The 25,617-nt window shown below is 43.0% G+C and overlaps 1 protein-coding gene and 1 long non-coding RNA gene across 4 annotated transcripts in view; both read right to left on the bottom strand.

Moving 5' to 3' along the window:
- SH3GL2 (SH3 domain containing GRB2 like 2, endophilin A1) overlaps nt 1-3,910 on the bottom strand; it is a 218,794-nt gene extending 214,884 nt beyond the window's left edge. The window contains exon 1 of one of the 2 annotated variants that reach the window (XM_077912088.1): nt 3,750-3,910. In XM_077912088.1, the coding sequence (XP_077768214.1) occupies nt 3,750-3,794 (45 nt within the window). In that variant the 5' untranslated portion in view covers nt 3,795-3,910. The remainder of the gene's footprint in view (nt 1-3,749) is intronic. The other variant, XM_077912087.1, reaches the window with a different exon arrangement.
- Nucleotides 3,911-8,579: 4,669 nt separating this feature from the next.
- Nucleotides 8,580-25,617, bottom strand: part of LOC144322250 (uncharacterized) — a 63,373-nt gene continuing 46,335 nt past the window's right edge. Inside the window, exons 2-4 of one of the 2 annotated variants that reach the window (XR_013387837.1) lie at nt 15,671-15,728; nt 12,910-13,139; nt 8,580-9,602 (exon numbers count right to left, since the gene is read on the bottom strand). This is a non-coding gene — a long non-coding RNA (uncharacterized LOC144322250). The remainder of the gene's footprint in view (nt 9,603-12,909; nt 13,140-15,670; nt 15,729-25,617) is intronic. The other variant, XR_013387838.1, reaches the window with a different exon arrangement.

Here is a 25,617-nt window from a genome sequence, read left to right as displayed (position 1 = left end):
GTGAAGAAATTAGACAGAAAGGCATAAAATACCAGTGTAATTAAAATTTTCTGGTTAATGAATCTGAGTGGGACAAGAATCACGTACCAGACTAATTCATAACTTAACCTAACCAAATATGAATTTTTTTCATTAAAAAAAAAAAAAAAAAACAGAAGGGGGCACACCTGGATGGTTCAGTTGGTTGTATGCCCCACTCTTGGTTTCAGCTCAGGTCATGATCTCATGGGTCATGGGATCAAAGCCTCATGTCAGGCTACGAGGTCAGTGGGGAGTCTGCTTAAAGATTTACTCCCTCTGCCCCACTCGCAAGCACATGCACTCTAAAATAAATAAATTTTAAAAACAAAAAAATAGAAGATATATAGTCTATAACAGGTCTATATCCTAACCAAACTCATTGAAAGGAAGAAAGCATATTTCATTCAATGCAATAGAAAGATATTATTTACAGAATGAATTGTCCTTTTAATGTTAAATCCACTACAGTATTTAGAAAAACACTGGTGAATCCTTTCATGCAAATAATGGTTGTCAGGGGCTGAATTATGTATCCCCCAACAAAAACTTCCTAAGTTGATATCAAAATCCCCAACACCTCAGAATGTGACCTTATTTGAAAATTGCAGAATTACTCAAGCTAAATTGAGATCATACTGGTGTAAGGTGGCCGTCCAATCCAATATGACTGATGTCCTTTAAGAGAGGAAATTTAGACAAGGAAGAAAAAAAATGCTGCGATGTATATACCAACCAAGAAAAGCCAAAGACTGCCAACAAACTAATAGAAGCTAAGTAAGAGGCCTGACACCAACTCTTGCCTAGGGCCTTCCAAGGAAGCATGGCCTTACTGTCACCTTCATCAATGTTCCAAAAGGGTGAGACAATAAATTTCTGTTGTTTAAAGCACTCAGTTTGATACTTTGTTATGGCAGCTCTAGAGAACACCACAATGACCTAATAAATTTTACTCTGTAACAAACGTTTCTCTAGGCTAAAGGCTTTCCTACTCTAACAAACTGTCCTTAGCAAAAGCATTTTTTTCACCTCCAAATATCAGAGATGTTAAAAACAATTGTCAGCAACGAGGTAGAAATAATCAGTTCTAAATCAAGAGAATAGCCTTGACACTTCTAATCAGAGATTTCAAATTAGTGGGCAAACACCAAAGTCATACTGTTTTATTAATACAAATCTCCTCCTGCACTAACGTGAGCAAAAAACTCAATTTCATAGAAACAAATGTTTGCCTGAAGAGGGGCCTTCCACTTAAGAACACTGGCCATATAACCCAGCGTATCTGTTCTCACAAGGAAACAATTCTAGGTGTAAAGCTTACTTTGTAGATAAGATCAGGTTCATGGAGCTGGGTATGGAAAAATGGCTTAAAAAGTAGGACATGGCTATTTCCCCTATCTTTGTCACACGCAAACATTAGCACTGGCTTTACACACCCTTCAAATACACACATACACAGGAAGAATAACCTTTGCCTGAGGCTTTCCAAGATTATGCTCCATTATGTTATAGATAAGATACTGCGTGTTGTTTCACCTCTAAAATGAAAGGCTTTTTTAGTAAAAAGAAAATGACTCAGTGATTCTGCATCTGAAACAGATGTGATAAACACGAATCTTGTCACAAGACCTCCTCCAACAATCTAAGAAGTCCTTCCATACCACAATTCTGGTTTGTATACTCAAACCTGAACGTCAGTGTCACATAGAACTTCAGGATTTGGCTGAAATGAAGCCATCTGATTGTGTTTTGTTAAGGTAGCAAAACTAAAAAGTCTACTTCCATGATTTCCTCATGTGTCATCACTGCTAATATAACGGACAGTATTTTATACAAGTAGAATTATCTTTAATGTTAAAATCACTCACTGAACAGTTTTTAGGTTCTCATTTATACTCACATCAATTCTAGGAAATGGATATTAACCCTATTTAAAAGTTAAATAACTTGCTCAAGATCACTGACAGCAGAGATGGTATCAAGCCTTAGTCTTCGCCAATGTTCCTAAACTGCCTTTTAGGGCACCAAGATTTGCAAAAGAAGTCTTCAGAATCAAAGTGAAGAAGGAGTGTGGTGTTGGTAAATTCAGTGCTCAGGTCTGCTTTAGAGATGTGACAAAGTACCTCAAATTAAAAAAAGTTAGCGACTGGGATCCCTGGGTGGCGCAGCGGTTTAGCGCCTGCCTGTGGCCCAGGGTGCGATCCTGGAGACCCGGGATCGAATCCCACGTCGGGCTCCCGGTGCATGGAGCCTGCTTCTCCCTCTGCCTATGTCTCTGCCCCCCCCCCCTCTGTGACTATCATAAATAAATAAAAAAAATTAAAAAAAAAAAAACAAAAAAGAAAGTTAGCGACTTCAAAGAATTTATGGTAGCACATGTGCTTCACTGTAAACCTAAAGGAGTTCGAAGTAAAGGTTACTAGAGGCCTTCCATATACCTCACCAACCGCATCTTTACAAATATATTTACAAACATTCTCTCAGAGAGGACTCAGAAAGATCCAATTCGAAAAGCAAAAATAATTACAGTAATGGGTGTTTTTACTGAAATCATCTTAGTTTTCTACATTTCCCAAACAGACAGAACTGATTCTACAAAGGCGAATCTATGGTGACGGAGACAGCATGTGGATGAACACGAGATGAATTTCATGCTGCATCTCTCCAATTTATCCAAGATTCTGAAAACACGACTGTCACCTTTTCTGGATGTGGTTTAAAACAGGATCAGTTATTGTGGTGTTCTCATTATTTCTGAGATATTATGACAAAACTCACTGTTAATCACGACTAATGTATGAAAAAACAGCGAAGGCTAAATTGTGAGAGATATTTAAAGAAATCAACAAACTCCTTAGCTAAAGATCTCTTACACTAGAGCTGCTTCAGAAGAGAGAAAGGGGAAAAAAAAAAAAATTACCATCCTCATTACATAAGAAATAGGTCACATCGTAAGTATTCACTTATCTTTCCCTATGTAAAATTCTTCAACCGAGCCCCAGGAGATTTAAAGTATTAGAATCTGAATTAAATAAATTGTAATCACAGTCTATTAACCCCACAGAGAAATAGGGCACGTTCAAGATGTCAAAAAGAAAAAAAAGCACACTAAAAATAATACTTAGAAGTAAGTGACGGTTTGACTGTGAAGGCTGTGGAACCCGCGGGAAACGCTGAGGGACCCCCCCACAGGGCTGGCCTAGCCTTGGCGTCACAGTAGTTTCCCCACCGGGCTCTCCCAGCAAAAGTTGAGGCGGGCGCTTCCCAGAGGAAGCCGCGTCCTCCGCGCTCGGGGCCCGGGCAGGGGGCGGGGGCGGGGGCGGGGGCGCCGCGCGGAAGGGCAGACGCAGCGACCGCAGCGGGAGAGCCGAGAGCGGAGAGCGCAGCCCGCAGCCCGCAGCCCGCAGCCCGCGCCGCAGTCCCGCCCCCAGTGCGGCCCCCGCTCGCGCCAGCACCGCGAGGGGCAGCCGGGGGCAGCGACACCGCAAGGTCACCGGGTGCGGGACGACTTGACAGAATCTCCCGCCCCCGCCGCCGCCGCCGCCGCCCCCTCCCGGCCGCTCCCGCGCGGGGCCACCGGGCCGGGCGGCCAGGGACTCGCGGCGGGGACGCGGGCGGGCGATGCGGGGCGCGGCCCGGGTCCCCGCGCGCCCCGCCGACCGCAGGCGCCGAGCGCGCCCCTCGCGGCTCCGCCCGGGCCCGCCCCGCGGCGCACCTGTCACGCGCCTCACCTGAGTGGCTTTGTGGAATTGCTTCTTGAGCCCGGCCACCGACATGGTGCGGGAGGACTCGCGGGCGCGGGAGGCTGCGGAGGCGGCTGCCGGTGCCGGGGAGAGGCGGCGGCGGAGCGGCGGCGGCGGCGGGAGCGGGAGCGGGAGCGGGAGCGGGAGCGGAGGGCCGAGCGGGGCGGCGCGCTCGCCGGGCGGCCGCTCGTCGTGCCGCCGCCAGGGCTGTGGGCGCGGGGGCGCGGAGCGGCGCGGGACGCGGGCTCGTGCGGAGAAACACCCTGACGTCAGGGGCGGGTGATGCGGCCTCTTAAAGGGGACGCGGGAAGCCCCGCCCGCCCGGGGCGCGGGCCGGCCGCGCAGGTGCCGCCGCAGCCCTCGCCACCTGCGCGGCTCCCGCGGAGCCCGGGCGCCACCTCCCCCGCGGGCGGCCGGGCGGGCGGGCGGCGGGGGTGGAGCGCGGGGGCGTTCCCGCGCCCGGGGCTGAGCGCTGCGCCCCCGCAGACCGCCGACCGCCGACCCGCCGCTCGCAGCAGCGCGGCCGCCCGGGCGCAGGCAGGGCCCAGGTGACCCGCCGGGCTTGCAGGTGGCCGCAGCGGCGCGGCCTGGGGCTGGCCGTCCCCGTAGAGCCCGCCCTCTCTGCGTTCCGTGTCGGGGAATGAAGTCCGCGCTCCTTCAGTGCCTGGCGCCCACTGGGTTGGTCGCAGAAAACATTTTCTGCCCCCGGTTCCTGGTTTCAATATCCCTTAAGCCTCCAAAACGTTAGGGAAAGTCAGGAACGTGCCATCTTTTTTTTTTTTTTTTCTATATATTTATGATTTATTTTATTTTATTTGGTCTAATAACGATTTGAAAAGAAGAAAAAAGGGCAGCCCGCGTGGCTGAGCGGTTTAGTGCCCGCCTTCAGCCCAGGGCGTGATCCGGGAGACCTGGGATCGAGTCCCGCGTCGGGCTCCCTGCATGGAACCTGCTTCTCCCTCTGCCTGTGTCTCTGCCTCTCTCTCTCTCTCTCTCTCTCTCTCTCTCTCTGTGTGTGTGTGTGTGTGTGTCTCTCATGAATAAATAAATAAAATATTTTAAAAAAAGAAGAAAATTTAAACCTTAATGCTGGTCAGGTAAATAGAACTGAAATGGGATTTTGTTACAGTAATAGCATTTTAATCCTCTGATTACACATACGGAAAAGCCCAAAAATGAACTCAGCATTCACTTTATGAGAGTGGTTTTGGGATTTTCAATCTAAGCATTACACATGAAAAAGCAAAATATTAAACTGTGCGATCTCGGGGATCCCTGGGTGGCTCAGCGGTTTCGCGCCTGCCTTTGGCCCAGGGCCTGATCCTGGAGACCTGGGATCGAGTCCCGTGTGGGGTTCCCGGTGCATGGAGCCTGCTCCTCTCTCTCCCTTTGCCTGTGTCTCTGCCTCTCTCTCTCTCTCTCTCTCTCCCTGTGTCTATCATAAATTTTTAAAAAAATTGTGCGATCTCCACATTCGTAACAAAGTATATATGGCTGGGCTACAGCCAAAAGTGATGGAATTATTTTGTAGGAGAGCAGCATCCGTGGCTTCTGTGTTCTTAGTGATTAGCCACTTCTCTTAGTTTTTTCTCGGACTGAGAAGCACATGAAAAAGAACTTGAATACTGTCCCCACATGGGGACCAAAGTTGTAAGGAGAAGGCAGAGTGACGGAAGCCAGGGTAAGTGGATGAATAAGATAACATAGGGCAGAACAGGAGTGCTGGGAATCTTTCATCCCTCCTCAGCCCCTACTACCTGCGACCATAGACTCCATGGCCGCTGTGTATTTTGGTTTTGGTCATTAAAATGTCCATAAACTTGTCTGTTTTATTTTACAAAAAGCATAACTGGAGTTTGGGTAAATGTATTCTCTTTTGGGGGAGTCTCACTGAAGCAGTGAGAAGACTCACCCCCAGGCCTGACGATCAAAGGGACTAGTGACTCCACACACTGACCATATACCCTGGCCTCTTAACCTGCATATGTCTTACCAGCTAGAGAGGGTGAAAAGTAAGCTCTGGTGATCTCTAGGAAATTCTAACAGAATGTCAGGACTAGGAACAATCTGTGTCTCAGGCAAACATCAGACAGGGAAAGACCAAAGTCCTGCCAAGAAATAGGTGGGACTACTGATCCATCAGAGTTCAGGACAACCGTTAAAGTGACTTTATTGAGATCCCATGAGATAGCACATTTACTCACACCTATAAGGCCCACCATGGGGATTCCCAGATTCTTGACTTTAGGAAATTCTACAACAGTTTGTACTTTCTGCGTATGGAGGTGGGGCTCTAGATAAGAGATAATTGGGGGTTAGTGTTACAATGACTGCTTTTGTACTCTAACAGTTTATAGTACCCACATGCATGAGCACACATGCGCGTGCACACACACACACACACACACACACTCACTCATGAAAAGAATGCGTAAAATGCTAATGATGGTCAGGCCAGTGGAGCAGTTCTCAAACTTTAGCTCAAATAGGAATCTCCTGGAGGACTTGTTAAAGCACAGAGTCCCACATGCCTAGTTTCCCATTCACTAGTTCTGGGTGGGACCCAAGAATGTGCATTTCTAACAAGTTCCCCTCTGTTCTGGTGACCACACTGAAAACCAGGGGGCTAAAGTAGAGATACTAGGGAATGAACTTTTTTCTCTATTCTCCCAAGTTTTAAAATGATTTCTCATTACTTGTATAATAGAAAAGGTATTTTACGGTTCATTTTTCCTACCTGCTCCCTGATCTAAATAATGGAACATTTTCATAGAAGGATGGACCTTGGTGAATCTGCTAAAAGAGAGAACAACTAATCTCCAAAGCAAAAGGGCCTGAGATTCATGAGCTCTGGTCTTTAACTGTGACAGATGTGAAATGAGGACCTGAAGAATCCCCTCAGGATTTTGAATACTTACCTAAAACACAAATTAATTGAAAACAAGTCTCTTTCCTGGTTCTTCATCCACCAACCTAGAATGCCTATCCTGCTGTATATCAAAGAAACTCCCTTGGCAGAAAGAACTTTAAATCCTTTTAAAACTATGGTTAATTCTGCTGGGTGTCTCCTGGATCTCTTGTAAATCCACTATTTCTATTGAAGCCACAGTGTATACCTTTAAAGACCTTTAAGATGTTACCTTTGAAAGAGATTTGTTGAGCTCCTCCTACCAGCAGGCAGCATGGTAGGAGGCATCGGGCAATGGTAAAGTGAGATGCCAAGATACATATGGACTTCATCTTGAACCCCAAGGACCTTCCAGGCCAGCAATTTGGAAAACCCTTTCAGACATTTGCTGTGACTTGAATACAGAGAGATGAATGCACCAGACTTCAGAAAATGTCAAACATGAGTGCCCTCTTTGGTTGTAAAGAAGCTGTGACACGGGCTTTACAGAGAAACACAGAAGCACAATGCAAGGAAAGGGGAATCAAAGGTCCATGAGGAAGAACTTTGTTTTATAAAAGGTTGCTGTAATTCAACATGCTGCCCTCTCCTCCCCTGTGATCAAATCAATGTAAAATGGTAAATAAACCTAGATGGCTTGGGAAAGGCCCAATTAAATGAAACCCCACAGCACCTTACTAATTGGACAGGAAATTCATGGTCAGCAATAATTCCATCACATCATTTATGCACTACTTCTCCTTGCATTATGCCAAAGCTTCTGGCAAATACCAGACCTCTAGTTTGCACAGAGCTGCTGCGTCCCTAGTGCCTTTCAGAGGATCCCTCATCCCAAGGTGGCAGGGGATAAGCCGAAGCTCCCATCTTTTTCCCTTTCGCCCCAGACACCTTTTGTCCAGACCCCGCAAGGGCAAACTGTTCTGATTTTATGTGTAAGCTCACTGAGTGCAAGAAATGTAGCAAAACAAGTCATTAAATCCTGACACTTTATTTTACAGATGAGAAAAACAGAAGCCATGAAAATAAATAACTTCCTTATCCATCCTTAACTTTTTCTACTCCAGCCTCTAGCCTCAATTCAGGGCAGAGCCTCCAGTCAGTGTTAATAAATACCGACGGGAATGAAAAATGGAACAATTTATTACTGTCACTGATGCTGTATCCTTGTCACATTGGGTCTGATGTTCAAGAGCCTTCACCTGAAAGCCCTGCATTAAATCTTGGATTGTGCAGGACCCAAACAGTTGTCCTGATGTGAATAACACTTAACATAAGATTTTGGGCCTTTGCATGCTGCCAGTAGCTTGGGCCCCCACTTAGCATAGACAGGGCAAACAAGCCCTTTCCTAGAGATGAGAAACCAAGGGAAGACACCTTCATTTCCTTGCTCCCAGGTTTGTCACCTACACCAACTCTACAACAAATATACAGAGAGAAGCACACTTTTGTCTCTCGGAGGTGGAATGCATAGGGCTTTATCCCCCCTTATCCCCGCTTCCCATAGTTCTCTTCAAAGTACAGGGGCCTCTCCCTGCAAAAACTTCTTCTTTTGGCTCAACCCTGTTAACCCAATCTCAGGAGAAGGAGGAGGGGACTTAACCAGATGGGTGGCTCACATTAGGCTCTTACAGCTGGGCCCCTTTTGTTAGTTTCATCCCAGCTGGAAATGCTTCAAACTTCCCTAGAAAAATCCTGCCAGCTCCAATGCCCAGCTCCAGTGCCACTCCTTTGAAGTGTATCCCCAAGCATCCCGAATGATTGTGTGACCACATGAACTTGGTCTAACATGTATTGATATATGATTCTTAAGTCTTTGAATGTAGGTTTTTATCTTTGTTTTTATAACTCGTAGCAGATAATATAGCCACTCACTAGATATGGGCCAACTGAAATTTTAAAAGCCTGTTGAATTTTATTTTTTTGAAGATTTTATTTATTTATTTGAGAGCATGCACAAGGAGGGAAGGAGAGGCAGAGGGAGAGGGAGAAGCAGGCCCAGGCACCCCAAGACTAATGAAATTTTAAAAACTAGATCCAGCAGAGGGCCAGAAAGCCTGGAACTGGCTGAACTTCTCTCCATCTGTGCACACTGTCCTATGGTTATCATTGCTACTTCCCTGCTGTAGTCAAGCCTGGATCTCCAGGTTCTTGTCAATTCTGAGAGTCCCTGATGGCCTTCCCATAAATGACCCTTTGTTTATTCAGCCGCTACAGCTTTCTGTGACATGCAATCAACAAACTCCAAGTGATTTATCCCCTTTACCCCTCCTAAACCCTATAATAATTTTCTAATCCCAGTTCCATTTCTTGTTTGGATCTGGCAACTCAAATACATCAATTAAGCAACTGCAGTTCCTGCTAAGCTCTGCATTAGGGTTCCTTCTTAGATGAGGGAGTGGGCAGATTGAGTGACAAGGAATTTAGTCCCTTAGCAAGTGTCAGTTCTCCCTGTAAGACATTGACATTCTGATTTACAAATCAGACCTTTGGTTTATTTGATAGTATGTGTCAGGCTGCCAGGGCCGGAACCTCCCAAGCCCCTGGGAATTGGCAGCTAAATGCTGGTAAATAAATGCCAAGCAACTAGACTCTGAGACAGCAGTGCCCACTCCTAAAATGAGCACAACCTTAATTAAATATAAATTGTTAGGGCATCTTTACCATTGGCTTACTTTTTCTATTCCTGGATGGATGTTATCATCACCGATTCCAAAGGCCTGCTGTTACCCCTGAACTACCCTGATCTGGGTAGTCAGCCTGTTAAAGTCTTGTGATAAAGAGGCTAGGTTCTATTTCAGTAGATAGTGAGCCACGCAGAGAAAAGCCACTCCTTAGTCACAGTGTACATCCTACTCTGTCATCTCAACGATGCATTCTCTTGATGACGGAGAAGTCCAGGTGGGAACGGAAAGATAATTTCGTTCAGCAAACACCTGTCAACAATTTGAAGCATTGAAGCACTCAGAGTACAGTCTTCCAAAATTCTGTCAGCATCAGCTTTACATATGAAAAACAATAATGTATTCTACCTTATATTTTCAATATATTTTATATTAATTATATATTATGTTATAATATATATTTTTAATAAGACAAAAATACATATTAAAAGGGATAAAGAGTAGATAATTTGCATATCTAAATAAATCATTTACCTTTGGAGCCTTTTTGTTTTGCCTTTTAAAAACTTATTGGTGGTTTTATTAAATGTGTACAACTGGGGTCCCAGGTACCTCAGTCAGTTAAGTGTCTGCCCTCAGCTCAGATCATGATCCCGGGGTCCTGGGATCAAGCCTCCCATTCGGCTCTCTGCATGGCAGGGAGCCTGCTTCTCCCTCTGCCTCTGCCTGCCACTCTGCCTACTTGTGCTGTTCTCGCTCTGTCAAATAAATAACTAAAATCTTTTTTAAAAATGTGCGCAACTGGGATGTCTGGGTGGCTCAGCGGTTGAGCGTCTGCCTTCGGCCCAGGGTGTGATCCCGCAGCCCTGGGATCGAGTCCCAGGGTGTGATCCTGGAGCCCCAGGATCGAGTCCTCGCATCAGGCTCCCCACAGAGAGCCGGCTTCTCCCTCTGCCTGTGTCTCTGCCTCTCTCTCTTGTGTCTCTCATGAATAAATAAATAAAATATTTTTTTAAAATGTGCACAACTTGTATTATCTCTGGCTCACACATACAAACTTGACTTCAGTGACAAGTCATATTAATGCTATTTTAAAATTGCATTTCAAACATGTAAGTTAACAGTCAAATACCACTGTCTTGAGATACTGATGTTCTTTTAAGATCCAGTCACAGGAAGTTTGCCAAATAAGGACTTCCTTAGAAAAAAGATCTTGAAAATGTTTTTCATTTCCTATAAATAGAGTTGAGTTGAATGGGCCGGGGGTTGGACTTGGGACTGCAATTTTTAAGATACCCCTAACTCTGAAGGTGAATGACAGAAAGGAAATCCCACCACAGCTAGCAAGCATAAGACCGTTGAACACGCGTAATAGTAAGGAACCCCTTTGCTCTGTGGAGGCAGAACTGGCTACAGAGAGGAAGTGGGAAGAACAAAGACAGATGTCCCCATTGCACTCGCCACCCCTTCCCCCCTACACACACACCCACCAGGAGAAGTCCTGAGATGAAGAGAGAATCTGTCATTAGGTCGGGGGACAGCAAGGGATCTGCTCACCTTTTTTTATGCCAGGGAGTTGCAGACAACTTTCAAGAGAAAAGGGAAGGAGCCACTTAAATGGCTTAAATGGTGAGTCATCGTGGAAATTTAAAGACTCACTGAGACCAGTCACTGAAGGAGGCAGGAAGGAAGGGACGAAAAGCCAAATGGAAAGGTCACCTGGTAAAAGAGGAGGAATGTCTCCTTCCCTGAACAGGGTAGTGGTGGGAAGGTGCGGAGGGATGAAGCCCTGATCAATGAGGAGAGGAAGTTCTGGCCACAGGCGGGACAGCAGTGAATGGAGGTAAGGGAGATGCCTGATGGCCCATATCCTCAGACTGTGACCACACAGCATTGAGGGCCATACCCCATCTGGCTACTTCACCACTTCTCCAGCCTGTGGCACCAGCACCCCCAGCAGTATTCTGATAGCCTTATCTGTGCTCAAAGTAGTGCCTTATAGTTTCCAGCCTCTGACCAGGTCTCTGCATGCACTTGTCCTCTTCCCTGGAAGAGTTTTGTCTTCTGCTTTACATCTGCATATCATTTAGATATCAATTCAAAAGGCTTCCCTGGCCTCCCAACAGACCCAAATCTCACCATTATAGTCTTTTAAAAACTAAGTACCACTCTCCTCTGATGCACTTCATATGGCTGTGATTTTGCACGTATTTGTGTGATTTTTATGTCTTTCTCCTCCCTTCTCACACCACTCTGCAAACCCCATCAGGGCACATATCGTCAGGGTTTGTGTCTCACTGCATGTCCAGCATATTATTGAGGGCCTAGCATACAGGAGGTGCTCTACATGGCATTTCACGAGTGAATGAATGAATGAATGAATGAATGATGAGTGGGTAGAGAAGCTTTTGGAAATTTAGTAAGACTTAAAAATTAAGGTGTTTCTGAGGAACAGTGATGGCCTAGTTTCATGTGCCCAGCTAACCATGATGTAGGGTCCCACAAATCAATAGGAAGGCTGCTGAGTGGCCAGCGCATGAAAATCGGTGAATGGATGACAAAGTATACACTAATAAGGAAAATGTGTGTGAAAGAATTTCAATCTAAAATGGATCCAGAGGCTATAAAATGGAAAAATCTCACCCATGTGCCCTTAGGGAAAGAAAATTTAAGGACTGAGAGACTGATTTCCCATAAATGTCTGATTTACAGAAAACTGATAATGTTGGAATGTTCTTAAATGGTAGGGAGTTGGTTGGGGGTTTCATCGTATCAGCTTTGGGAAGTTTTGTTTATGGTTTCCAGAGGTAAGAACACGAACTCACCCAGGGAGGCCTGGTCTCATGAAATTGGCTGAATTGAACTTTATTTGTATGACTAAACTGGTTTTTGTCTGGTTGGAGAATTTTTCAAAGCTGGTTTCCATTTGTTTTTTATTTTGACTAACTGAACTCACTCCTCTTTTCATACTCTGCCCATAATACAGCCTATCCCTAACCCTCAACAGACCTGCCTGTAGCTGACCACAGAGAATGTGTTGGGAATTGTAACTCCTCTGCTATTCCTGAATAATTCATCTTTTTGACAAGTTTGAGCTTGCCTTGGTTTACCACTTCTTTTAGGCTGACATGTGTTATGAACCCAAGGGAAGAGTCCTGGTGAAAAGGCTTCATGGGGGTAAGGGTGGGGTGAGACAAGGATCCGAAATTAACTTTCAACCTGTCTCAAATTTCATCATTCATGGAGTCTCAGGATAGAACAATAGATAGACATTCAAGCCTGAGCCCAGACATACAAGAAAAGAACTCTCAAATTCAGAATGAAGATGAGAAAAGAACCTGTAACCAATAAGACATTATAAGACATACAGGTGTCACAGCATGAGGGAAGGGCAGGGTAGCTGACACCCATATATAATAGTACAACCTTCCATCTATCTGCACTTGACACAAAGCCCCACCCTTTCAAGACTCCTTCTGAAGCTACCCTTACTACTTTTCTCCCCAGAGATCTTCCCCAAGTATCCAGTCCTGTAGTGCTCAAAATGTAGCCCCCAGACAAGCAGCAGCAGCAGCAGCACCTAAAAATTTGTTAGATTAGTGAATTATTGACACCCTACCTCTGACCTGCTGGTTGGACAACTCTGGTATGGGGTCCTGTGATCTGATGTAACCAGTCCTCCAGGTCCTCGCGAGGCTCCAGGTTGAGCGCTGGTCTCCCACCAGTTGCAGTGGGAATGCTGAGAAGGGTGGGAGTTTTGGGCCAGGAAGCTCAGACAGCCACATGGAAGTTTTCCCCTTTATAAGCCCATTGCATCCTCATAATGGGCAGGTTATTTTTATTTCTATCCTATAAGAAAAAAAATTAAGGGAAAATTACTAAGCAGTTTAACCAGAGATGTGGGGCCTTTATCAGTTTGCTAGGGCTGCTATAACAAATCACCCCAACCTGGGTAGCTTGAAACAACAGAAATCCACTCTCTCACAGTTCTAGAAGCTAGCCATCCCCACTCAAGGAGTCAGCAGGGTTCATTCCTTCTGAGGGCTGTGAGGGAGAATCTGTTCTGTGCCCTCCATCTACTTCTGGTGACAGCTAGCAATCCTTGCTGTTCCTTGGTTTCTAGATGCTTCACTCCAGTCTCCATCTCTGTCTTCCCACAGTGTATTCCAGACCATGTGTGTCTGTGTCTAAATTTTGCTCTGATAAGGGCACCAGGCATATTGAGTTAAGGTCTCACTCTATTCCAGTAGGGTCTTGTCTTAATTTAGCTCATTACATCTGCAACAAACCTATTTCTAAATAAAGTCCCATTCTGAGGTACTGGGGATTAGGATTCATTTGAGAACACACCTCATTCCTCAGCATTCTTCACTTCCCCTACCTTAGGAACACTTGGTGGATTTCCACACTTGGTGGATTTCCTCATCTGATGCCACTGGTGGAGAAACTCACAAAGAGGGCTACCTTACCCCCCGTCACAGTGTGTGTCCCCAAAACAGTGATGTTTACATCCATCCACAAGGTATTTTCTGAGACTCTTCTTTCCCATTCTGTAGCTGGTGCCCTTAAACACAATAGTTTCCTCCTTTCTCTTGGATTAATATCTACCAATTTAAAGACATAGTTTAGAGTAGAGAACATAATACCCATCATCCATACCACAATCCTCTGTGTTCGCTTTGGCTGTAGCTGTGTCAAACGACCCAACCAAGGTAGTAGGGGACACACCTAGAGGAAAGGGGATCTAAATTCAAGACTATAAATTCAGAACCACTCTGGAGTTTTGGATAAGCTTTTTTGGACTCACAGATCTTCCTAAAGAGAAACTGAAGATGTTTGTAATCTACTTATGAGTAACTTGGACCTTTAGGCATTAAACAGGAAGGGAGAAGGAGTTCACAATTCCGTATCCACCAGCTCACCACTCACACCTGCCTTCAGTAAGCCCTGTTAGCCAGAGGTGCACCTTGTACTTCAATGATGTCTGTTTAAGAATCATGTTAGCCAAACAGTGCCCAAGTGGTTCAGTCGGTAGAGCATCTGACTCTTAGTCTGGGCTCAGGTCATGATCTCAGGGTCCTGGGATCGAGTCCCCCCTTCCCCTGCCTTAGGCTCCCTACTCAGCCAGGAGTCCTCTTGTCACCTTTTCCTTCTGCCCCTTCCTCCTCATGTTCTCTCTCTCTCTCTCAAATAAATAAATAAATAAATATTAAGAAAAAAAAAAGAATTGTGCTAGCCAAAAAATGATAGAGCATTCGGACCTAGATTTTATCATGAAATTCTTTTAAGTACAAGTAAACATTGAGAGATCTACACTGGACAATATTTTGAAAGCTCCAGATAGTTCCATGAATTCAATTAAAGTGCGGAAGAAACTAAATGAAAGGATCAACCCCAAAATAATCATCACTTCTAATTTCCTCCACTTCATTGAACATAAACTATCATCAAATTTTCAGTTGGATTCAGGGAGAGGCATTGATATGTATTCTGCAATCAAATTGTTCTCTCTCATTTAGCTTGCATTTGTCTAATATTTTATATTATGTAAAAAACCAAATATGAACTTTTAAATTTTTTGAAATCTCTTTTAATACTTTGAAAATTATCATTCTGGTTGGTTATTGCAAGATTGCTGGAATATTAATTTTTCTCACCATATTTTATAGTGATAAGTTACTTAAAAACTCCTTATCTCAACTATTCAAGATGAATGTCAGCTATTTTAAGAAAAATTTCCAAAACAAACCTAAGACCCAACAGGAAAATGTACAAAGAATATGAGTTCACTGAAGTTATATAAATAATCATTATGTGTATGAAAAAATCCAGTTTCACAAGAAATGGTATTAAAATAAATAATTCCAAGTTCAGTGTATTGGCCAAGATTTTAAATGTAATATTTACTTTAATGAAGACATTGTGAAACAAATGTCCTATATACTTCTAGGCTGAGTTAAATTGGTACAATTAATGAAAAGCAGCTTGGCACCTCATGTCAACTTAAAAACTGTACCCTTAACTTTATATCCAAAAAGTATCTTACTTAAATAGAAATTCAGGCAATTAGCCATTAGGGAATTGCAAATCAACACTATAATAAGATAACACTTCACATCCGCAAGGATGGCTACTATCAAAAAGATATATAATAGGGGCACCTGGGTGCTCAGTGGTTGAGCATCTGCCTTAGGCTCAGGTCATGGTCCTGGTGTCCCAGGATCGAGTTCCACATCAGGCTCCCTACGGGGAGCCTGCTTCTCCCTCTGCCTATGTCTCTGTCTCTCTTTCTGTGTCTCTCATGAATAAATAAACAAAATCTTTTTTAAAAAAAGATAATAATAATGTTGGTGAGGATGTGGAGAAATTGAACCGCTTACGCATTGCTGGTGGGAATACAAAACGGTGAGGCCACTTTGGAGAACAGCCTGGTGATTCCTAAAATGGTTAAATATAGAGTTACCATTTGACGCAGCATTCCCAATCCTATGTGCATACCCATGAATAATCAAAACATATGTCCACACCAACTTTTACATAAATGTTCATACCAGTACTATTCAAAATAGCCAAAAGTGGAAACAATGCAAGTGTCCATCAACTGATGAGTAGACGAATAAAATGTGGTGTAGCCATATAAATGGATGTGTATAACACTATCTGGCAATAAAAGAAATGAAGTACTGATACATGCCATGATAAGGATGAACCTTAAAAATAGTATGCTAAATGAAATAAGCCTATCACAAAGAACTACATATTATATAATGCCATTTATATAAAATGTCTAAAATAGGCAAATCTTTGAAGATGGAGAGTGGATTAGTGGTTACCTTGGGCTGGAGGTGGGAGACAGATAGAGGGATTGGGGTTGATGTCTAAAAAGAAGGCTTTCATTTGAGGGTAATGAAAAAGCTCTAAAATACACTGTGGTGAAGGATGTACAATTGGTTCCAAATCCCAGATTTGCCATTTTGTGGTTATAGGATTACCTCTCCCACTCAGTGTTCTCCGGCATTGTCTTCCTCAAAACCTCAACCCCTCTCCAATTCTCAGCGCCAAATAAAACTCTCCATACCCAGCCTGCTGTCTCCTGTTATGCTTCTTTTCCATCTGCCCCTATTCTTTTGTCTTTCCCAGAATCCAATTGGTGGATTCCCAGTGCCTGGAGCCACAACATAGCACGTAGGACCTGAGCTAGCACAGAGAACTACCCTTAAAGAGGATGGAAAAGAGCCAGCAAGGAACATCCCCTCTGGTTAGCAAAGCACAGGAAGGCTATAAGCATCACACGATTGTAATTTGGAAGTCCAGTTTCCAAAAAGAGAGTCGAGAGGTTCATTTCTTTCTTTTTGTCTGGATACCCTCCCCACTCTCTTCTTGTCTCTCTTTCCCCTCCCAGCTCCTGTCCATTGAAATCAGCCTGCATCCAGGTGATACACAAATGCCTTCCCATATCAGCTCAGGAAGGCGAACCCAACTTCTCTGGTCCAGCACAGCCTGGTTGGAATCACTTAATTCATTCTCAGGGTTCTTAGTGGCATCAGTGGGAAGGTATGAGTCAAGGTCAAAACACACATTCTAAAGCGGAAGCTAGTAAGAATCCATCACATAAAATATTAATAGCTACTATTTGAGAATCTTTCTGTGTATGACATTTTATGGACATTACCTCATTTAGTCTTCATACAGCTATATGCTATAGGGGTTCTTATCCCCATTTTATGGATGAGGACTTTGCAATTTGGACAAATCAAGTAACTTTGCCCATGGTTACAATTTGGAAAGAAGTGGAGGAATTCAAACCTCACTCTGTGTGTCTCTAAGAGCTCTTCTTCCACCAGCTTTGCTTCTGCCCCAGAACAATGTGCCTAGACACAGGCTTGGCTTCCAGAATAATGTCCAGGACCCAACGCAACTTGGAAAAGGAAAGCCTTTCAGAGGCTAAACTGATAAAGTACAAGAATGAAGCTCTCTGGTGGTCTGCATGATGAAGATTAGAATTTGAGGAAGGTCGAGTTGGGGAGGCTTATATGTTAGGAGACTTTCACTTGACATTTGTTAAAGATAGGCTTTTTTGAAGAACAGATGGTTGCTGGTGTGGACTAATCCATCCTCTCCATATTGATTCAATTCCTCCTCACCCAAGTTTGTCTACACCAAAGGATGGACCATATTCAGATGTCTTCTTTTACCGGCCCACATTCCTTGGCCCCTGTTGTAGAGGATATGCCTGTAGTAATTTATTTTTCTCTTCTGAACAGTTTGGAGCTGTTACCATAAGGCCACTAAAAACATTCTTAAAAATAAATAAATAAATAAATAAATAAATAAATAAATAAATAAATAAAAATAAAAACATTCTTGTCCGTAGCACTCTTGACACTCAAATGCAAACATGCAAACATACCTGTTGAATATTTACCCAGGAATAGAATTGCTCAGTTATGGAATTGCTTATACACATCGCATATGCTCAATTTTATTAAATAACTACAAATTGTTTTACCAAATGGTTGTACCAATTCAAGAGTTCACCAGCAGCTTTTGATAGCTTCCTTTGTTCCTCACTGGAACTTGGTATTGTCAGTCATTTTGACTAGCTGTTCTGTTTGATACATAATGGTATCTCACAATTTTAATTTGCATTCCCTGTATTATTAATGAAGTGGTGAGCATCTTTTTATATTTTTATTGGCCATTAGAAAATTCTCATTGGTGAAATATTGTTTAAATCTATTGCTCATAATGGATTGTCTTTTTTAATTGATTGTAGACAATCCCAATATTTTCTAGAATTAATCCTTTGGTCAGCCCTTTTTCACAGTGTCCTTCTCAGGGTTGGGTATTAGGGCTATGCTGGTATCATAAATCATATTTGGTATGATCCCTTTTGTCCTAATCTCTGAGAGAGTTTATATAATATTAGTGGTATTTCTTTCTTAAATGATTGGGAATTCACTACTAGGGTAACAGGCCCAAAGTTTTTCCCGTGGGAAATAAATGATAGGGTTAGTATTTCTAATACTTGCAGAGCTATTTCTTCTGTATCAGATTTATTATTTTCCATGGAATTAGTAAATTTCATCTACATTTTTTAAAAGATTTTATTTATTTATTCATGAGAGACACAGAGAGAGGCAGAGACATAGGCAGAAGGAGAAGCAGGCTCCATGCAGGAAACCCAATGATGGGACTCGATCCTGGGACCCAGGGATCACTCCCTGAGCTGAAGGCAGATACCTAACCGCTGAGCCACCCAAGCGTCCCATTTAATATACATTAAAAAAATATTTTATTCATTTATTTTTTTAGAAAGAAAGAAAGAGAGAACACAAGTGGAAGGAAAGAGAGGCACAAGCACACTCCACACTCAGTGTAGAGCTAAGGGCTTGACTTCACAACTCTGAGATCATGACCTGAGCTGAAATCAAGAGTCAGGTGTTCAACTGACTAAGCCACCAAGGTACCCCAATTTTATCTACATTTTTAAATATATTGACATCATGTTGGTCCTTATATTCCATATATTTAATGTTGATAAGTTCTATATTGATGTTGCTTTCTTCATTCCTGACATTGGTTATATTCATCTTCTTTCTCCCCCTTTATTTTTCTTGATCTGTCTGAGCAGTTTTTCCAATTTCGTGAGTTTCTTAAAAGAAGCAATTTTTGCTTTATTGATTTTCTCTATTTTATATTTGCTATTACATTAATTTTTTATCTTACTCTTATTTTTTCTTTCCTTATACTTTTTCTTTAAAGATTTTATTTATTTATTTATTTATTTATTTATTTATTTATTTATTTATTTATTTATTTATTTATTTATGACACAGAAAGAGACAGAGACAGAGGCAGAGGGAGAAGCAGGCTTCCCCAGGAAGGCCAATGTGGCATTTGATCAGGTACCGGGGATCATGCCCTGAGCCAAAGGCTGATGTTTAACCACGGAGCCACCCAGGCATACCTTTCTTTCCTTATACTTTAAGGTGGTATTCTTTTCTAACTTCTTGTCATGATGGTTAGCTCATTAATATCCAGCCATCTTCATTTACAGAGTGACAAATTTCCCTTTAAGCGTGGTTTTAACTGTAACCCACCAGATTTCAATACATAATAATTTAAATATTCTATTCAAACTATTTTCTAATTCCTTTTATAATTTTTGCCTTGATCCATGGGTGATTTAGAAGAGTATTGCAATATTTTATAAATGTCCCTTTATAATTTATTTCTAGCTTAATTCCACGGTGGACGCAAAACATACTCTGTTCCATCAGAATCTTTTGAAATTCTTGAGATTTGTGTCAGGCTTCAGCATATAGTAAATTTTTGTAAATGTGCTGTATGTTTTTGAAAATCATGTACCTTCTGTTTTTGTGGAGTCCAATACTCCATGGTTGTTTGCCAACTAGGTTGTTTAATTTTCTATGTCCTTTTTAATTTTTGTCTGTCTTACCAATAACTGACACTGTTGTGTTAAAATTTCCTACTATGAATATAAATATTTCTTCTTGAACTTTTTTTACTCTGAGGTTATTAGTGACGTAAAATTTAGCTTTATTATACACACCTGGTGAGTAAAATCTTTTATTCTATTAATCATAACCTTTATTTTAAATGCTTTTTAATTGTTTTTTAAATTTATTTCTTCATGATAGTCACAGAGAGAGAGAGAGAGAGAGAGAGGCAGAGACACAGGCAGAGGGAGAAGCAGGCTCCATGCACCGGGAGCCGGATGTGGGATTCGATCCCGGGTCTCCAGGATCGCGCCCTGGGCCAAAGGCAGGCGCTAAACCGCTGCACCACCCAGGGATCCCCTAGGTGTATCTTTTATAGACCTTATACATTTTAATCTAGTTTGAAATTTTTTTAACTTAATTAGATCACTTAGTTTATTTACATGTAATATAATTTCTGATGTATTTGGTTTAAAACTATAATTTTACTGTGTTCTCTGCTTGTTCCACTTCTTTATCTTCCTCTTTCCTGATTTTCTTAACTTGCTTGGATTGACTCAGTGTTGTTACATTTTTTGTTATTACATTTTTTTCCTACTATCAGTTTCAAGGTTATAAGCCTTTTGACTATCCTTTTTAATGGTTAAAAAGTTTAAAATAGGGGCGAGGAGCAAGATGGCGGAAGAGTAGGGTCCCCAAATCACCTGTCTCCACCAAACTACCTAGAAAACCTTCAAATTATCCTGAAAATCTATGAATTCGGCCTGAGATTTAAAGAGAGACCAGCTGGAATGCTACAGTGAGAAGAGTTCGCGCATCTATCAAGGTAGGAAGACGGGGAAAAAGAAATAAAGGAACAAAAGGCCTCCAAGGGGGAGGGGCCCCGCGAGGAGCCGGGCTGAGGCCGGGGCGAGTGTCCCCAGGACAGGAGAGCCCCGTCCCGGAGGAGCAGGAGCTGCACCGACCTTCCCGGGCGGAAAGGGGCTCGTGGGGAGTGGGAGCAGGAACCAGGAGGGCGAGGATGCCCTCGGGTTCCCCGGGACACTAACAGAGCAACTGCGCGCCCAGGAGAGTGCGCCGAGCTCCCTAAGGGCTGCAGCGCGCACGGCGAGACCCGGCGGGACCCGGAGCAGCTCGGAGGGGTTCGGGCGGCGGCTCCGCGGAGGGGGCTGCGCGGCCCCGGGAGCAGCTCGGAGGGGCTCGGGCAGAGGAAGAGGCTCCGTGCAGAGGGGGCTGCGCGGTTCCAGGAGCAGCTCGGAGGGGCTCGGGCGGCAGCTCCGCGGAGGTGGCTGCGCGGCCCGGGAGCGCGAATCCAACAGCGCAGGCTCCGGAGCACAGGGCGCCGGGACACAGCCCAGGATCCCGCCTCCCCCGGGACAGGCAGAGGCCGGGAGGGCCCAGGACAGCAAGGACGCTCCTGCCCCAGCTGAGCAGATCAGCGGCCCCGCCCCGGAGCCTCCAGGCCCTGCAGACGGAGACCTCCGGAGTTCCTGCCAGAGCTGAATCCAGGTTTCCAGAGCTGCCCCGCCACTGGGGCTGTTCCTCCTGCGGCCTCACGGGGTAAACAACCCCCACTGAGCCCTGCACCAGGCAGGGGCAGAGCAGCTCCCCCAAGTGCTAACACCTGAAAATCAGCACAACAGGCCCCTCCCCCAGAACACCAGCTAGACGGACAACTTCCAGGAGAAGCCAAGGGACTTAAAGTACACAGAATCAGAAGATACTCCCCTGTGGTTCTTTTTTTGTTTGTTTGTTTTTGTTTTTGTTTTGTTTTGCTTTTTGATTTGTTTCCTTCCCCCACCCCCTTTTTTTTCTCCTTTCTTTTTCTTTCTCTTTTTCTTCTTTTTTTTTTTTTCGTTTTGTTTTCTTTTTCTTCCCTTTTTTTTCTCTTTCTCTTTTCTTTCCTTCTTTCTCTCCTCTCTTTTTCTCTTTTTCCCAATACAACTTGCTTTTGGCCACTCTGCACTGAGCAAAATGACTAGAAGGAAAACCTCACCTCAAAAGAAAGAATCAGAAACAGTCCTCTCTCCCACAGAGTTACAAAATCTGGATTACAATTCAATGTCAGAAAGCCAATTCAGAAGCACTATTATACACCTACTGGTGGCTCTAGAAAAAAGTATAAAGGACTCAAGAGACTTCATGACTGCAGAATTTAGAGCTAATCAGGCAGAAATTAAAAATCAATTGAATGAGATGCAATCCAAACTAGAAGTCCTAACGCGGAGGGTTAACGAGGTGGAAGAACGAGTGAGTGACCTAGAAGACAAGTTGATAGCAAAGAGGGAAACTGAGGAAAAAAGAGACAAACAATTAAAAGACCATGAAGATAGATTAAGGGAAATAAACGACAGCCTGAGGAAGAAAAACCTACGTTTAATTGGGGTTCCCGAAGGCGCCGAAAGGGACAGAGGGCCAGAATATGTATTTGAACAAATTCTAGCTGAAAACTTTCCTAATCTGGGAAGGGAAACAGGCATTCAGATCCAGGAAATAGAGAGATCCCCCCCTAAAATCAATAAAAACCGTTCAACACCTCGACATTTAATTGTGAAGCTTGCAAATTCCAAAGATAAAGAGAAGATCCTTAAAGCAGCAAGAGACAAGAAATCCCTGACTTTTATGGGGAGGAGTATTAGGGTAACAGCAGACCTCTCCACAGAGACCTGGCAGGCCAGAAAGGGCTGGCAGATATATTTAGGGTCCTAAATGAGAAGAACATGCAACCAAGAATACTTTATCCAGCAAGGCTCTCATTCAAAATGGAAGGAGAGATAAAGAGCTTCCAAGACAGGCAGCAACTAAAAGAATATGTGACCTCCAAACCAGCTCTGCAAGAAATTTTAAGGGGGCCTCTTAAAATTCCCCTTTAAGAAGAAGTTCAGTGGAACAGTCCACAAAAACAAAGACTGAATAGATATCATGATGACACTAAACTCATATCTCTCAATAGTAACTCTGAATGTGAACGGGCTTAATGACCCCATCAAAAGGCGCAGGGTTTCAGACTGGATAAAAAAGCAGGACCCATCTATTTGCTGTCTACAAGAGACTCATTTTAGACAGAAGGACACCTACAGCCTGAAAATAAAAGGTTGGAGAACCATTTACCATTCGAATGGTCCTCAAAAGAAAGCAGGGGTAGCCATCCTTATATCAGATAAACTAAAATTTACCCCAAAGACTGTAGTGAGAGATGAAGAGGGACACTATATCATACTTAAAGGATCTATTCAACAAGAGGACTTAACAATCCTCAATATATATGCTCCGAATGTGGGAGCTGCCAAATATATAAATCAATTATTAACCAAAGTGAAGAAATACTTAGATAATAATACACTTATACTTGGTGACTTCAATCTAGCTCTTTCTATACTCGATAGGTCTTCTAAGCAAAACATCTCCAAAGAAACAAGAGCTTTAAATGATACACTGGACCAGATGGATTTCACAGATATCTACAGAACTTTACATCCAAACTCAACTGAATACACATTCTTCTCAAGCGCACATGGAACTTTCTCCAGAATAGACCACATATTGGGTCACAAATCGGGTCTGAACCGATACCAAAAGATTGGGATTGTCCCCTGCATATTCTCGGACCATAATGCCTTGAAATTAGAACTAAATCACAACAAGAAGTTTGGAAGGACCTCAAACACATGGAGGTTAAGGACCATCCTGCTAAAAGATAAAAAGGTCAACCAGGAAATTAAGGAAGAATTAAAAAGATTCATGGAAACTAATGAGAATGAAGATACAACCGTTCAAAATCTTTGGGATGCAGCAAAAGCAGTCCTAAGGGGGAAATACATCGCAATACAAGCATCCATTCAAAAACTGGAAAGAACTCAAATACAAAAGCTAACCTTACACATAAAGGAGCTAGAGAAAAAACAGCAAATAGATCCTACACCCAAGAGAAGAAGGGAGCTAATAAAGATTCGAGCAGAACTCAACGAAATCGAGACCAGAAGAACTGTGGAACAGATCAACAGAACCAGGAGTTGGTTCTTTGAAAGAATTAATAAGATAGATAACCCATTAGCCAGCCTTATTAAAAAGAAGAGGGAGAAGACTCAAATTAATAAAATCATGAATGAGAAAGGAGAGATCACTACCAACACCAAGGAAATACAAACGATTTTAAAAACATATTATGAACAGCTATACGCCAATAAATTAGGCAATCTAGAAGAAATGGACGCATTCCTGGAAAGCCACAAACTACCAAAACTGGAACAGGAAGAAATAGAAAACCTGAACAGGCCAATAACCAGGGAGGAAATTGAAGCAGTCATCAAAAACCTCCCAAGACACAAGAGTCCAGGGCCAGATGGCTTCCCAGGAGAATTTTATCAAACGTTTAAAGAAGAAATCATACCTATTCTCCTAAAGCTGTTTGGAAAGATAGAAAGAGATGGAGTACTTCCAAATTCATTCTATGAAGCCAGCATCACCTTAATTCCAAAGCCAGACAAAGACCCCGCCAAAAAGGAGAATTACAGACCAATATCCCTGATGAACATGGATGCAAAAATTCTCAACAAGATACTGGCCAATAGGATCCAACAGTACATTAAGAAAATTATTCACCATGACCAAGTAGGATTTATCCCTGGGACACAAGGCTGGTTCAACACCCGTAAAACAATCAATGTGATTCATCATATCAGCAAGAGAAAAACCAAGAACCATATGATCCTCTCATTGGATGCAGAGAAAGCATTTGACAAAATACAGCATCCATTCCTGATCAAAACTCTTCAGAGTGTAGGGATAGAGGGAACATTCCTCGACATCTTAAAAGCCATCTATGAAAAGCCCACAGCAAATATCATTCTCAATGGGGAAGCACTGGGAGCCTTTCCCCTAAGATCAGGAACAAGACAGGGATGTCCACTCTCACCACTGCTATTCAACATAGTACTGGAAGTCCTAGCCTCAGCAATCAGACAACAAAAAGACATTAAAGGCATTCAAATTGGCAAAGAAGAAGTCAAACTCTCCCTCTTTGCCGATGACATGATACTCTACATAGAAAACCCAAAAGTCTCCACCCCAAGATTGCTAGAACTCATACAGCAATTCGGTAGCGTGGCAGGATACAAAATCAATGCCCAGAAATCAGTGGCATTTCTATACACTAACAATGAGACTGAAGAAAGAGAAATTAAGGAGTCAATCCCATTTACAATTGCACCCAAAAGCATAAGATACCTAGGAATAAACCTAACCAAAGATGTAAAGGATCTATACCTTAAAAACTATAGAACACTTCTGAAAGAAATTGAGGAAGACACAAAGAGATGGAAAAATATTCCATGCTCATGGATTGGCAGAATTAATATTGTGAAAATGTCAATGTTACCCAGGGCAATATACACGTTTAATGCAATCCCTATCAAAATACCATGGACTTTCTTCAGAGAGTTAGAACAAATTATTTTAAGATTTGTGTGGAATCAGAAAAGACCCCGAATAGCCAGGGGAATTTTAAAAAAGAAAACCCTATCTGGGAGCATCACAATGCCAGATTTCAGGTTGTACTACAAAGCTGTGGTCATCAAGACAGTGTGGTACTGGCACAAAAACAGACACATAGATCAATGGAACAGAATAGAGAACCCAGAAGTGGACCCTGAACTTTATGGGCAACTAATATTCGATAAAGGAGGAAAGACTATCCATTGGAAGAAAGACAGTCTCTTCAATAAATGGTGCTGGGAAAATTGGACATCCACATGCAGAAGAATGAAACTAGACCACTCTCTTGCACCATACACAAAGATAAACTCAAAATGGCTGATAGATCTAAATGTGAGACAAGATTCCATCAAAATCCTAGAGAAGAACAC

The sequence above is a fragment of the Canis aureus genome, chromosome 10, assembly GCF_053574225.1.
Source record: "Canis aureus isolate CA01 chromosome 10, VMU_Caureus_v.1.0, whole genome shotgun sequence".
Lineage (NCBI taxonomy): Eukaryota > Metazoa > Chordata > Mammalia > Carnivora > Canidae > Canis > Canis aureus.
The sequence above is the reverse complement of the archived record's forward strand: the minus strand, read 5'-3'. Positions and strand labels throughout refer to the sequence as shown.